At 34.5% G+C, this 16,514-nt stretch overlaps 2 protein-coding genes across 9 annotated transcripts in view; one reads left to right on the top strand and one right to left on the bottom strand.

Moving 5' to 3' along the window:
- Positions 1-4,469: 4,469 nt before the first annotated feature.
- LOC149788694 (protein meiotic P26-like) lies at positions 4,470-5,936 on the bottom strand. The gene has a single exon (XM_089973541.1). It carries the CDS (start codon positions 5,934-5,936, stop codon positions 4,470-4,472), a length of 1,467 nt encoding a protein of 488 aa, XP_089829667.1.
- A 10,398-nt stretch (positions 5,937-16,334) lies between these two features.
- Positions 16,335-16,514, top strand: part of LOC149788695 (uncharacterized) — a 39,357-nt gene continuing 39,177 nt past the window's right edge. For 6 of the 8 annotated variants that reach the window (XM_089974776.1, XM_089974777.1, XM_089974775.1 and 3 more), the window contains exon 1: positions 16,335-16,411. The gene's annotated coding sequence lies outside the window, so the exon portion shown is untranslated. Of the gene's footprint in view, positions 16,502-16,514 lie in introns of all 8 variants that reach the window. The other 2 variants (XM_089974782.1, XM_089974783.1) reach the window with 2 other exon arrangements.

The raw sequence follows: 16,514 nt of genomic DNA on the forward strand, positions 1-16,514 counted from the left end.
ATTGGTTTTAGACAAACTTAGCATGTGTACATATCATGACAGTATTTGAGAAGAATCCATGCATATCAGGGTTAAGGGTTTCTTAAATAGCATTATACTGTTTATCTTGAGTTCACTAACCTTGGTACTACACTCCCTCATTAAAAGGCCCTTCATCATAACATGGTTCCTATTATAATGCAGGTATGTGGTCCCCACGTGGCTGAGTACTCTTTGCTTCTCCCCTTTACAGATCAATGATATCTCACCTCTATCCATGTAGGCTTTAATCTCAGGCTCAGTCAACACTGGTATGTGAAAACATTTACCAGTTGCTTCCCCCACTGGATATATTGGCTGCCATTTATGGCCTATTGTATGCTGAAAAATGGTATTAATCCCCAAGCAACAACATAAAGCAGGTATGGATATGAACTACATTTCATTAAGGGATCGCAATATTATATTAATCTTGTATTACAGGGTGGTCTCAGTATGGTTGTATATTCTCTGTATCTCATGGACATTGTTATAACAAAGGTATGCTGTTCATTCATCAGGCAATATTAATTCAATCTGAATTAGTCATGTCATTGACATCATGCAATGTAAGTTGGTACTAAGTGTTAGTGTTATCATGGATTTTTCTTGGGTTATTTTTTATATTATGCATGCAGTCAATGGAATAGTAAAAATTAAAGATCTTTGTGTTAGAAACATAGGACCTAATCAACAATGACTTTGGCGTAGAAAGTAAAGGACCTAATCAACAATTACGTTTCTGTAGGAAATATAGGATGCAATCAGCAATAATGTTTGTGTAGAAAACATGGGATATAATCAACAATGATCTTTCTGTAGAAAACATAGGACCTAATCAACAATTACCTTTTCATAGGAAATGTCGGACGCAATAAAACTGATATTTGTGTAGGAAACATAGGACCTAATCAACAATGATCTTTCAGTAGAAAACATAGGTAACAGGCACCTATAACTGCACACATGAATTAACATTAAGTAAAAACTTTGAGAAGTAGTTCTCATTGGAAGAGGGGTCTACATAACATTAGACAGGCTGCAGACATAGAGTCATCCATTTTGACAACTAGTTATCAGTGGAAGAGATTAAGACAAGCATTGGTCATAGAGTTATCCAATGTTTACAAGTACTTTTCAGAATAATGAGGAACCCATATAAAACTTAGCCATGTCTCAGACATTTTTTCTGGGAGAGGGACCCATAGAAGATGTTGACATGCCTCATACACAGGGCCATCCAATTTTGACTAGTATTATTCATTAGAAGAAAGGCCCATACAAGATTTTGACAGGATTCAGAGATAGGGCCAACTTTCTTAGACAACTAGTTCTCAAAAAAGTGGGACCCTTATAAAACTTTGAAATGTCTCAGATATAGAGCCAATCAGTTGTTCCCAAGTAGTTACGAGGAAGAGGGGACCACATATAAAATAAGATGCATAGAGCCATTAAGTTTTTTACTAGCAGTTCTATGGGGGCATATAAGGTTAGGTAACCTCAGACATTGGCCCATCCAGCATTTTGAAGTAGATCTCAGAACAATAATGGACTAATGAAAGATTTAGACAGGCCTAAAGAAAGATACAGGCCTGATGCATATGGTCATCCTGTTTTTTTGAGGACATGTAGAGAGGGTTCTTGAAAAGTCTATATTTTTGTACACGTACTGTTGTAGCAATCAAAATATAAAATTTGTCAAAGGAAGAGCATTTCAGAGATGAATCATTATAAATATAGTTAAAAAGAGAATTAAAGCAATATGAAAAGATTTTGATAACTTTATTAAGTATAAGGTACAAAAACGTTTTAAACATCTTTTTAAATTTGAATTGTTTTGCTTTTATTATATTCTGCAAAGTTCAGATATTAGTTGTAGGAGTGGTAATCCTAGTAGTATCATAAGAAGGGAAGAAATAGTAGGATTAGTAATCCTAGTAGTGCCATAAGAAAGGAAGAAATGGTAGTAATGGTAGCAGTGGTTATCCTATTAGTACCATGAGATGGGAAGAAATAGTAGTAATGGCATGAGTGGTAATCCTGGTAGTACGATGATAAGGGAAGTAATAGTAGTAATGGCAGGAGTGGTAATCCTTGTTGTACCATTAGCAGGTAAGAAAGAGTAATAATACATGTAGTAGGAGTGGTAATCCTAGTTGTACCATTAGAAGGGAAGAATTAGCAGTAATAGTAGGAGTGTTAGTCCTAGTAATACCATTAGAAGGGAAACATAGTATAAATAGTACGAGTAGTAATCCTTGTTGTACCATTAGAAGGGAAGAAAGAGCAGTAATAGAAGGTGTGGTAATCCTAGTAGTACCAGTAGAAAGGAAGACTAGTAGGAATGTTAATCCTAGTTGTACCATTAGAAGGGAAGAAATAGTAGGAGTAGTAATCCTACCAGTACAGCAGTACCATTAGAAGGGAAGAAATTCCAGCAGTAATAGGTCGAGAAGAAATGGAGGAGTGCTACTGGTGTACAGGCTTCAGACACATAGATCCAACAAATGACGCCTACTGAATATGCATGTTCATCAAGTAATATTTAATATTTAAAAAGTGATGATATGTAAATAATTAATAGAAATATGTATGATTGAAATTAAAAAATTTTCAGGTTGAATTAATTGAGCATTATTAATCTAATAATAAATGTCACCCAAATAAGATAAGACAAAAACAAACGTTTATTTGAAAATTCATTGTTAATTGCCAGAAAGGCTTGTAAATTGTACCTATAGCTTAGGTAGAGATCAAATTCTGAAAATCAAATAACACTTGAATTATGAAAACTCATTGTGACTGTGTATTCTCTGTATTACAATCCACTTTCTGTGCAATTCATTTTTATATTTGTTTTTCCACCAATCTATTTGGTCACTATATGTGCTACATCACAGTTTGTTATCTTCTAAATAATATGGACCTTTTATTTGTTTCATTAGTTTTTTTGGGTATCATCAGAAAACTACCTTCCTTCTCATTCCTTTATATAATATTGCTGGTAAGGAAAATGATATATACGAAAGGGGGAGAAGTTTCACAGTGTCCATGAATACCGACAGTTGTTATCCTCTTATCATTAACAAAAAAAACATGAGGCTCGTGCATAAAACTACCCAAATTATTATTGCATTATATAAGTGACAAAAATCATTACACAATATAACACAGCTGGAGATTTAATTATTTGCACCTTTAAAGAAACGGCTATTATCTATTTCTGCAAAATACATTCATCATTTGATGTATGATGATTAGATTTCGACTGCTACTCCCATGGGATATATGAGGTTGTCAGGACTGTAGGTATACTGCTTCTTGCCTTCCATATTGAAACACTGAAGGGAATCTGTATCAGGCACATTAACATAGACACATGATTTAGAGTTATTCAGAGCTATGTATATGTAGTATCCAGATGGTGAGACATACTGATCAAAATAATTGACCTCTCTCCCATCCCTGGTCAGACTCTAGCAATACTTGTTATTACCACAGTCCAACCACAACCATCTAACCCTAGCTAGTTGCTGTAATTCCATAGCACTTGTGTTGAGTTGTTATTGTTCTGACTGGACTGATGACATCATCTCTGACTGACAGAATCTGAATTTTATTCTGATTATACACAGATACAGACACTTCCTCATCATCCAGGCTCATGCATAAAACTACCCAAAATATTATTGTATTATATGAATGATATAAATCATCTCACATTATAACACAGCTTGAGATTTAATTATTTAAACCTTTAAAGAAACATCTACTATCTATTTCTGCAAAAGATATTTATCATGTGGTGTATGATGATTAGATTTCTGGTTTTCAAATTTTATTTCAGACTTATTTTAATTATAGTAAATTATTTGTACCTTTAAAGGAACTTTTACTTATTATTCCAGCACAAGAGATTTGCCACATGAGGCATGATGATAGTAATTTATTGTTATTTCGGTTGGTAAATGTGTAGCATTTGGTTTTCAGAATTGTTTGTAATGATAAAAGTATCTCTACTGTTGTCAAAACTGATTACCCATGGATTCCGTGGCACGTTTGAAGTTATGACCTGTAGGACACACCCTTCTGGTGATAACTGATGAATGTTATGAGAACTATATCCAACAACATAGATGTTGTCATCCCTGTCCACAGATACTCCAAAAGGCAATTTGAGGTTGTCAGGACTGTAGGTATACTGCTTCTTGCCTTCCATGTTTAAACAGTGAAGGGAATTATTAGTAGGCACAGTAACATAGACTCGAGTTTTAGAGTTATTAAGAGCTATGTAGCTGCAGAATCCAGATGGTGAGTCATACTGATCAGAATAAATGACCTCTCTCCCATCTCTGATCAGACTCCAGCAATACTTGTTATTACCACAGTCCCCAACTACTACCATCTCTCCCTGAATTAGTCTGCAATTCCAAAGCACTTATGTTTAGTCGTTATTGTTCTGACTGGACTGATGACATCATCCCTGACTGATAGAATCTGAATCCCATTCTGATTACACACAGATAAAGCCACTTCCTCATCACCCACCAACATATATCAAAAAGCTTTCTTGTGGGTTTGTATTGTGTAACTACTTGATGTGAATTGTTAAGAAGAATGCACTGACTATTGTTCTTATCAATAAGCAACACCCTGTCTTTCGGGAGAATAGTAACACCAGCATAACATGGATTATTTGGTGTACCTCCACTAATATTAACATTAAATGTTTCAATTTTCTCAACCTGACATTCCTTTGTTGGTTTTCTTAAACCAGGTATAGGAAGAGTTGAGCCAGTCATGGTCACAAGTTTTCCAATATCAGATGATGAGAGCGATAAAATAGATTCTACCATTGGAGTGAATTTCACCTGCATTGTCAGTGTATGTGTCATCTCGTATTTTTCTCTGACCTGAGAGTAATACAAAGGTAGTTGTGACTTTATTTTTTCTGCAGTTAGAAATTTTTGTATATCAATTCCATATTTGTTGACTGTTTCACAGAGAACTTTAGAATTTCTTATGGCATGAATCAGTGACAAACATTTATGGTTCTCTTCTTGTGTTCTAATAACAACTTCTTTGTGAATTCTCCATCCCTCAATCTTCACTTTCATCTCTAATTCATCTAAAGCTGTAGTGATTTTCTTTCTCATTTCTCTGATTTGATCAGTCAGTCCATTAACTTGGGACTCAAGATCATTCAAATTAGACTCTTTTACATCAATAAACGTTTTCAAGTGAGTTTCCAGTTTATTCAACTCGTCAATGATTTCACTTGATTTAGATTCACGTAGCAGAGCAGGGAGTTCTTTCAAATTTCGCACATCAGAACAATCTTTATGGCTTTTAAAAAAGCAAATACCACAACAGGCAAACTTGTGATTATTGCAGTAGAAATTTAGATCTTCACTGTCATGTTCAAAACATGAAAAACCTTCAGCAAATTTGATCACATTTTGTGGGTTGTTCAATAACTCCTCAATTGTTAGAATAGTGTGAGCTTTTAGGATTTTCTGCTTCCTGTGGAACTTTAGACAGTCATCGCACATTGCTTCCTCGCATACTGCACAGAACCCCGTAGCTGTGACAGAGGCCCCTTCAGAGTTACAAGCATCACATACACGATCTACTTTCGATTTCGTGGTTAACATTGATTGTATCACAGTGTCGACTGGAAAAAGAGACGCCCATTCACTAGTTGGTTTAATCTGTTTAAAATTGCCAGTTGTTTTTTTACATACCGGACATTCGATGCATCTCTTTTTCTCATGTTCTGTAGTCTTGCTTGTTATGTATGACTGTAGACAACTCTGACAAAATGTGTGGGCACACGGTAGCTGTCTTGGTACGTTGAATAACCCTAAGCAAATCGGGCAAGTTGGCTCTTCTTCAGTATGTGTTATACCTGTCGCCATTTTTGATCCTGTCTAATATTGAGGTATAACTGCTTCTCATAAAAGCCTTAACCTATCGTATTGTTGTTTCTTCCTGGTCGTGTGTGAGCATGTTTAAAACTCGACTGGTACACGAAAGTTTTTGCCATAAATAATTTTGTATCTGAAACTAATATAAATAGTTTTAAATAAAAACATATCAGTCTGGTCGAGATAGTCCCAGGTTGAAAATATATACGTGTCCTCCGGTGGGTACCAAAGTGTTTTTTTTTTTTTTTAATAGGGAAAATTAGGCTAAATGCGAAATTACATATGTGAGACTGTGGACCCGTCATAAACAACTTTGCCTTCTTTAAAATTTAATTGAAAATATTCAATTTTCCATTCCAGTCATGGGTACAAATTTCTTTTCCTCGGAAGCGTGCTTTATTGGCTCTGTTGGGTGTGTCAAACTTTATACGGAAATGTGCCGAAAGATCTCTACATATTTCCTTAATAATTTTGTCCGTTTTATTTTCATATGTATTTTTATTTTATAATTTATTTGTTGTCAATTTTTTTTAAATGTTGAGTTCTGTATTTATAGGTTATTGCGTTTTTATGGGAAAATATGAACTCGTTGCTTGGAAAAATACTGTACGACGTTGCGGAATTAACTATTTTTCAGAAACAAAACTTCGTATTTTCCTATACAGGTGCAATACCTTGTATATATATATATATATATATATATATATATATATATATATATATATATATATATATATTTGTACCTACCTAAGTGTTAATAGTTAAAGACATTACCAAAATTTTTTTATTGAATTTTTCCTTTATTCCAAAATAAATTCACAACCGTAGATTCATCAATTCACAAAAACAGTATTCCTTTGCACATACCTCCCCACAGCGACATTTTGACTTAGTCGCTTGCTCTAAATCATACTCAGAAAGAATTGTTGTCGTATTGGTCTATTTAAAATTGAGATTTAGAGTCACAGTGTGGTAGGTTGCTCGAAATAGTTTCGATGTGTTTCAAGTTTTGCAAGACACGTCGGTCAGATTTGAAGAACTTTTTAAAAAGGTACATTTTCAGAAAATTCAAGATGCATAAATGTAAGTATATCGTCTAGAATTATTGTGTCTGATGCTCTTAGTTTCCTACCAGAACCTTTGGCTGCATTATTTCTCGAATCTGGTATTTTCACAGACTTGTAAACTGTTGCGTTTCTGATGGATGCGATAGACCAAGGCCTCGTTACTTTTCTATGCTATATTCTTTTAGACTTTAATGACAGACGTGTAAAATGGTACGTCGTTTAAGAAAATATATGAATATTCTCCTAAATAACTGTTTTAATGACCGGAACGGTATTTTCAATTACTGCATATCGCACGTTTGTTGTTTAAATTCAGAATATCATGTTCATTCGTTTGCTTCTTTGACAGCTTCTTTTCTACTCGGTGAACTCGTCCACATCGTTAATCATCTCTACTTTCAAATGGACGAAACAACTACTTTAGTTCAATCAGAAATATAAACAACCAGACCTAAGGTCTCACTGGACAGTTTATCTGGTGAATTCCCATTCGACAATGACCTATTGCAGAAAAATGAGAATAGTTTTACGCTGAAGATACAAATAAAAACAAACTAATGATTTTTGTAGAAAGCATACATGTGAAATTTTGACTGCAGCAACCAGGTTAATTCCTAATGCAACTGGTGGCTTTTATACTGAACCAACACTGCAACCAGCCCTTCTTTTTTTACATTCATTTTTGACAGGAAAGAGCTATTTTGAATATTTTCCTGTGACAAGGCAGCTAAAAAAATCTGTTCCTTTTGCAAGAATCAAGTTCACAAGTACTATAACAAATTAGCATACTTTTCATCACCCCTCAACCATCTAGATTTATAGAGATTTACCTCTGTAGCAGACACATGTAAATACGTAAGCCAAGTCGGATGCTCATTTGCAGCCCACGTTACGCATTTGATCTCCAATGCTCGTCTAACTGTGACAGGCAGTCACCAACAAGCCAACCCATTTCCAAGCCTAACTCAAAGTAAATCTCAACCACATTACATATTTAGCTTTTTGTGTGAATTTGTAAATGCTAGGCTTGTGATAATTAGGTTCATGCCTTCTACCTTAAAAATTAGGGAGGTGTCAAAATACGAAACTATCCAGTGAGACCTTAAAGCGTCTACTACACGTGTGTACGTGGTTTGTTTACAAAGTAGTTCCTGACCACTCCGGTGGCATAGTGGTTGGAGCGTCCGCCTCGGATGTGGAATGTCGCGGGTTCGAATCCTGGCCGAGTCATATCAAAGACTTATAAAAATGGTACTAACTGCTACCTCAGTAGGCGCTCAGCATTAAGAGCGCATTAAGAATGTTATGACTGGTCGGCGTGGTGTCAAGATAATGTGACTGGGTGGAACATCATGCTACATATCTGCGGTATGATGCCCCAGTGTTATACATCACTATAAACTGCACACTGCAGACCTCGTAGCAATATGCCTGAAACATTGTTAAAGTTACGTTAAAAATCCGAATCACACACACAAATTAGTTCCTAATATACCATACTATCTTTAAGCACACGTATCGTGCACGTAAGTGCAATATGAAGGTGTTCAGTATCGTAAAATTGTACATAATTCTGACAATGTAAAGTTATGGGAGACAAACATGAGTATATAATAATATCTTTTAACTGCTTATGTTACTCTTGTCAATCGTGTACTTTCATCGCTTTGTCTGCATTTAGCCTATTCTTTACAAATATATGACTAACCTATCATTATTTTCGGTGTGAAAGTAATTTTTTATATATCCGTCTTTGTTACTTTTCTTAACTGATGTTTTTTAGAATTTGTCGCACCCTTCCATCTGTCAACCCGTTGATAGCACACCGGTTTAAAATCTACGTCGGTTGTGCCTTGGTCTTTCTGTCATTTGATCGAATAAAAAAAAAACAGACTTTATTTCAGTGAACTCTGAGTAAAGTTACTGTATTAACAAAAATAACTATTCATGCCGTACCTTGAACAAAGTGCCAATTAATGGTAGGATCGTTGGTCTTCTCCAATACACAGAGTTCTATTCATTTACAAGAGAATTGTTTTTACGAAATGGCACACGAAAGTTCAGTCCTGACGTTTTCATGAAGAATGTATCTAATCACTTGTATCTAGTTACCTTTTGTATCTTCACAGAGGAAGTTATTTTTAGCAATATGATCCTTGATTCGGGTAACTTATTATATAATATTCATGTCGTGCGGTACATCTGAATACCAATAGACTAAAAGATAACTGTTTTTAATCCGCTGCTTAGAAGAAAAATTACGTATTTCTTTTCATACATTTTTTTCTTGCACAAAAAGCTGACCAGTTCCCAATTTAAAATATCAAACTTATTTTGAGGTTAAAAGGCAAACTGTACAACTATAAATGAGTACTTTTAATCAAAACAAATCTTTAGATATATCATGAAGATGAATCTTGCTGTTAGTGAATAAGCATAGTATATTAAATTGTACGTTATTGAATCAAAAGAAAGAGGCACACTATCGCGAAATGTCTAGGAACTTAACTCTTGAGTCGGATGAAATTAGAAGGAATAAAATCTGTATTCAGTCAACTATACTACACTGGAACAACGTCCGTATTCAGTGAACTTTATTACTCTGAAACAACATCCTTATTTGTTCAACTGAGATAACATATGTATTCAATCCACTCTATTACACTGAGATAACATCCGTACTACGTCAACTTTGTTCGACTGAGATAACATCCTTATTCAGTCAACTTTATATCATTGAAGCAACATCAGTTATTTCTAGGAGGACAAGCTTAAGAAACCGTTCCGTGCCTCCATCCTCAATCCTCTTCAAATCTTACGGTTAAAAGATATTGTTGTTCGCACGATTTCGGAATGTTTTAATCGGGATGGAATAATTCTTTAGTTTTTGGTAGGGCATATATTTCGTGAATATCGTAATTGCTATAAAGAAAGACAGAAACGTATTTGTGAAAAGAATAGGACCGGAAATCCATCCACGAATATAAGTGTCAGCTAAAATATGATTTTTCTTATAATCTCAAACGTCGTCTCCACACAAATGAATTATTTCTTGCTTAAGTAGTGAACACGACGTCTAACATACCGGGTAAAAGTGAAAGTAGATAACTCCACCGATAATATGATGTTGAAAAATTCTCATACGATTGGGTAGTGTCCCTTTATATAGAGAACTGATGAGCCTGTCAATCACAATGACTGACGTGTAAAAACAACATTGTTTGAAAATTACGTAAATGTATCTCGTATCTATATAGATCCTATTCATTTTGTTGTGTCTTAGTTTTTTTTATATAAAGTTGTTGTGAACAAATGTATTGATTCCTTTAAGGTTAGACTCTGGATTTATTTACTCTTATGTTCAGATATAATTTGGGACTACTTTTTTAATTTGAGTTATTCATTGGAATTATAAGGTGCTCATTGACATCTTGGACAAAATGACAATTTGGGGATTATTGTGAATTCATTCAATCATATTTGGATTTGTGACAGAACGTTTAGAATTTTTGGAATTTATTTCACAGTAATGTAAGTTCCCTCTAACAATATTTTTTTTAACTTTCTAACTTAGATAAATAAATGTATTTGCTCATTCTAAGAAACAAACTATTCAGGGATGTAAACTGTATTTGGTCTAAGTAACGAAATACTAACGCCGGGCAAGCATATTTTCTACTGTGTAACACTTTTTGGAAGTATTACGAGGAAATGAACACTTAATTGTCCCTCTGTGTTCCGGAGTAGTATGTGAAAAGGAGGTTATGAACATAGTATTTAACAAAAAGGATGATTACCACTTGGCCGTGCCTTTTGCTAACAAGAACTACTGACTCCAGTGCCAGCCAGATGATGTGAAAATGAGAGTGCCCACTGCATTTTACTAACAAAGAGTTCGGTTGGTCATGGGATCAACCATACAGTCAACAAATTGTTGTGGTGTATAATTGCCTTCAAACTATTATTATTTAACGGACCAACAAATGTTATTTTGATATAATGGCTCATGTTGCTATATTAGGATTTTACATAAAACTGCTTTCCAACAGAAGTCGTGCCGTTCCATTTAGAAACAAATACTGCATGTTGTACGAATGGCTTATCTATATGAATAAATCATTTGTGTGTGTGTGTGTGTGTGTGTGTGTGTGTGTGTGATTATCATTTTTATAAGTCTTTAGTATGACTCTGCCAGGTATTGAACCCACGACCTCCCGCTTCCGTGACGGACGCTTTAACCACTAGGTCACCTGAGCGGTAAAAAAAAAAATCATTTTTCATAAAACGGATCTGAGTTGAGTTTTGGAATCATCTGTGAAAGCGCACAAGATAAAAAAGTTACCAGAATGGTTTTCGATTATGCCAACCAATGCTGGTGGCTCCGAGATGGGCACTGTCCATGAAGTGTATCCATTTCCCGCAGTTGGTGACAATGCCAGAAGGAAGATTAAAACGGTAACTTTACCATATCTGTCGATAACACCTTCTGAGTTAGTCATAGAAATATACGTGGAGCTTACCGCCAAAGAAATTGTCACATGGATTAAAGACAAATCTGCCGCAACAACTTTGCCACATATGTGGTTAACACTGTTTGAGCTAGTCATCAGAAACTACGTGAAACTAACCACCAAGGAAATGGCCCCTGCGATTGATATCTGCATTCAGACCATAGGTAGTTTATGCACAACCCATATGTATACATCGCTGATGACAATAGCATTCTTCGTTTGGAATGTATGTGCCCATTTGTGAGCGATTTGAATAAATTGACAAGATATTATCTTCCACATTTGTATTGGGTGTTGACGTTTTAGATGTGGTTGTACCACATGATGTCAAAAATGGCTCTTGGATGTGAAAAATGCATGTGTAAAATTGGGGTTGGGGTGCATAAACTTCTTCTGCTATGAACTGCCATTGACTTTTTGGTTAAGGAGATAATATTCGTATTCTTTGTTTTAATATAGGTATCTAAAAATGTATACCTTTTTGACCTCACTTGTGTATTGGATTTTTTAATATTTTTTATACTAGGTCGCTGATTGTGGCATTAAAATTGTTACATAAAAGCTGGCCCCTGCCTCCTTAGGGAAAATTGATAATTTGTTATGGTGCAGTCAGCCACATCTATTATACTTTTCTGTTTCTTTGTGTATATTTAAATAATTTTTATGCATTTGCTTCATTATATTTCCTTCCTTTTTCCATATATCACTTAGTGTTTTATGTACTGCTCTTTGGAGAGGGAGGTAACTGTGTTTTACATCATGACAAAGTAGCATATTTTGGTCTTAACTTACTAAATATGGGAAACAAATGGTAACCATAATGTATTGTCTTGCACTTTCTGTAGCTGTCAAGGTTTGCACCCCTGTTTTTTTTATGAATAATATTCACATTTCAATACAGACACACATAAACAATTGCATAGCATATCAACATGTATTCTTAAAAATAATTTTAACTCCACAGGAGCAGATAGACTTCAGAGGAATCATACATAAATATACTGTTGTGAATATTGAATGTCACCAGTGGAACGGTATTATACATAGGGATGCATATAGCATATTGTTTTCTATATTATAGGGAGATGATTGAAAGTTTTAGCACTCCAATATAGTTTCTACCTTCATGACCCCACTCTGAAGTTGACATAAGAGATTCATATCGCACACTTGGGTGATAACAGGAAATGTTTCAGTGTTATGTATATATCTTGAAATTTCTAGGTTCAGTTAACAAAGGGGGAAATACTTAAAATTAAGTGGCAGTTTCATACATTTGACAATACACATACAGTGAAAGTCTTATGTTTTCACTGAATTTCAAAAGTACATCAATATTACTTGTTTCTTTTCTTTTTGCAGGTCTCATTTTCCATGGTAAGAGATTAGGATTAATCGTTTAGTCATGCTGAAAGAAACAATAGCTTCGGTCTCATCCAGATACTCATTCTGATCTAAGTACACAAGATAGTGACTTGGATGAACAGATTTAGCTTCTTCAGGAGTTGTTTTATGATACGTGCTTATCAAAAGACAAGCCGGTGAAATGCTTTTTACCTTGAACTGAATTTTCCACTGTAAATATTTGTTCTATACCTTACCTTATTATTTACTATGATTTTGTAAACTGCAGAAAACATTAAAGTCAGTTGTAAGTCAATTGGTGTCTGAGAACAAATTTCTCTGTTAAATTGTATTGAGTAATTTGTATATGTATGGTCAATTTAATTGGCTATGTATCAATTAATTTATTTGATATGTCACTTTGTAAGTTTTAGGGTCCCACACATCAGTATATCAATATTACAGCATTGTCTAATGTTGACTGATTAAACTTTGACTTCTCCAGACTAGCTAGACTGGTGTTGTGATTACCCCCACCCCCACCCCCACAACACACACTGACACAACACTGATGCTGCTACTAGCATCTCCAGAATAATAATGAAAAGTTAGAAACTGCTTCTTTTATGTCAATCTAACAGTACTTCTAAAGCAAATAATTTACTTAAATGTGTGATTTCTTTAAGTTTGCTAAAAGAGTTTATAGAAACTTTTCACTTCTGTCACTGACAACTAACATAGCATTTCTGTTATTCCCTCCAAAAATTTATAACTTCCAGATCTCTTCTTGACATTCATAAAACATTGTTAAGGAATTTTGATTTTGTATTGATGCTATGGTGATAAACAAAGACCAAAAGCATTGTAGGTTGCAAACAATTTGAAATCTTTCAAGAAACCCAGTCAGTCATAATTCACAATGTAAATAATGCAGTGCTTTTTGCAGCAAAGTAGTAACTTTTTTAAAAGCGTAATACCAGTTTTAGTTTTGTGCACAAAAGTTACCCTTTGTACTATTGTACTAGATAATGTCTCAATATGTTAACTAGATGTTTCGGGCTTGTGTTGTTCTTGAAATTGATGTCAGGCATGTACACCTTCGATAGTTGCTCTGCAGTATGTTGATAGTGAAATACCAATAGTCGGCTGGGAAGAAGAGATAGCCTCCCATAGCAGTAGACACGTGGGTTTAAGGCAAGTAGAGTATCTCAAAAATGGCTTGGATGACAAATATTCTGAATTGCATCAAGCTATTTAGTAGACAGTGTTTTTCAAAATTTTCATCCAGGGAAAGGGCTTGCGTTTGCACCGTGAGCAGCACATGCTGTCAAAAATGGCCTTTGGATGTGAAAAATTCACGTATAAAATAGGGGTTTGGGGTGCATAAACTTTTCCAGCTGTGAACTGCCATTGACTTCTTTGGTCAAGTGGATAATATTCTTATGCTTTGTCTTAATATAGGCATCTAAAAATATGGACCTTTTTGACCTCACTTGCGTATTTGATTTTTTATGATTTTTTATACTAGGTCGCTGATTGTGGCATTCAATTTTTACATAAAATCTGGTTTTCATAATCCGGGTTTATATCGCTTTATACGTATTGCTGTTAATTGATGACGACTATCGGCTAACTGTCGAATACTTATTTTGTCACGACATTGTGAACTTGTCTGATTAGGGGACATTGTATGGGTATTTTTTTTAAGGATATGTGAAATATTTAAATGTTCTTTTATCACTTGGAAGAAGGCAAAATCTGGATTTTAGAAAACAAAATTAAAAAGTGTTATGATTGTAGTTATTCATTAGCAAATATCAGTTTGTTAGCATAGGTGTTCCTAGGTAGGACTGCGAATCATCCTACGATTTTCAGGTGCGCGCGTGTTTTCGATCCGAACTTTACGTAGTTTTTCTCATGTGCACTAAATGTTTTCTCGTTTTGGGGATAAGTGTTTTATATTTACTAGCCATTTCTAGAATCCATCTTGACAGGCATCCTACACAGTTTCCTTGCCTATAATAAAAAATGTCGGCTTAAGTTTCACCACTTCCAGTCTTTATCAATAGGCTCTGTCGTATCATCATGAAATCTTTCATAGTATCAGCTGTAGTGTAAGTTTAAATATCCCACTTTATTCACTTTGGTCTCTAGTATAATTACGTTATACCACGATACATATTGCGGTACGTTCAGAGAAACGTACAAATATTTCGCGATTACCAGCTTTACGTGATATGTATAATATTTGCTGGAGATTCCTGTATAGACAGACTTGTGTCATTCTTGCTGGTTATTCCTATGCATACAAACTTGTATCATGCATGCTAATTATGCATACATACTTGTATCATACTTGCTGGTGATTCCCATGTATGCGGACCTGTATCATGCCTGTTGGGGATTCCTGTGTATACAGACTTTTGTCATTCTCGCCTGGGATTCTTAAATGTTGTAAACGTACTATAAATATACCACACACTTCGTGTACTGGCTTAGGGAACAGTCACCTGAAAATCTGCATCGAAGACAAATCCTAAATAAATCTGCAATTTTCCTTTGAAATGTAATAGGTAATCTTGTGATTTATTAAACACATTGAGAACCACAAAAGTGTGGTCTTATTCTAATTTCAGAAGAGAGGCATTTGTTTTCTAAATAGGCTGAAAAGTTATTTGATAGGCTGCATCTTGCAGAGTTATTTTGCATTAAAGTGCCTTGTCAGTTACAGACCAGGAATGGATGAAAACACCATCCTTCTGGTCCCGATTCCATATTGCTAACCACTTTTACACTGTTTTTTATTTTTTTATTTTTACATCAACAAATTCTTACATTAGGGTTTATTTGCTGCTACTCTCTTTCGATGGCATTAATAACATAGCTCAATATATAACTTCTGTTTTCCTGCATTAAAAAAAGGTCGACGTTGCTTTAAACCATGGTTCGTTGGACAGAACAATTTCTGAAGAATAAAAAGATATTAGAAATAAGTATTTTGCATTAAATTTATTCTATAAAAATGTATTTTATAAAATATTGCCAAAAATGTCACAGAAAGTATAAAGACAATTAACAAAAGAAACAATTTTAAATAAATAAATAAATAAATAAATAAATAAATAAATTGTGATGTGAAGTGTAACAATAAAAGAGTATCTAAAAAAGTACAATTTAATTGTGAAACTACTGAGTCGAATCCCGTCAAGCAATCCGGATATCTTATATACCTCCATTAAAACCAGTTTCTACGAAGTTGTTTAGAAATTCCAACAAGCACAATCTGCACTGACAACAGCAAGTTTGCCGAAGTTGCACAAAACTGCTGTAATAAATTCAAAGTCAACATTTTTTATACTGTAATCATTGGAATTTATCTCGTATATTATATTTTTTCCCTTTAGCTGCAGATACTGTGTTTACTGACTTTTTTTAAGAGAAAGAGTTCGAAGCATATATTAGGTCATGCACCATTGGATTGTACAGAAGCAGACCGCATGACAAGGGAATTTAGTAATATCAAAAAGAGAAATTAGCACATTAGGTAAATAATTCGATTTAGACAAAATGACATATGCCAGATGAACACAGGGTGGTATGAAGACATTGGTTAGATATCATGGAGTTTGAAATGGTTAAGTAAAGAT

The sequence above is a fragment of the Sinohyriopsis cumingii genome, chromosome 11 (assembly GCF_028554795.1).
Source record: "Sinohyriopsis cumingii isolate HCF-2022 chromosome 11, ASM2855479v2, whole genome shotgun sequence".
NCBI lineage: Eukaryota > Metazoa > Mollusca > Bivalvia > Unionida > Unionidae > Sinohyriopsis > Sinohyriopsis cumingii.

Bases quoted from the DNA above. Each gene is read 5' to 3' on its own strand.
- LOC149788694 (XM_089973541.1), bottom strand. From the start codon at position 5,936: ATGGCGACAGGTATAACACATACTGAAGAAGAGCCAACTTGCCCGATT.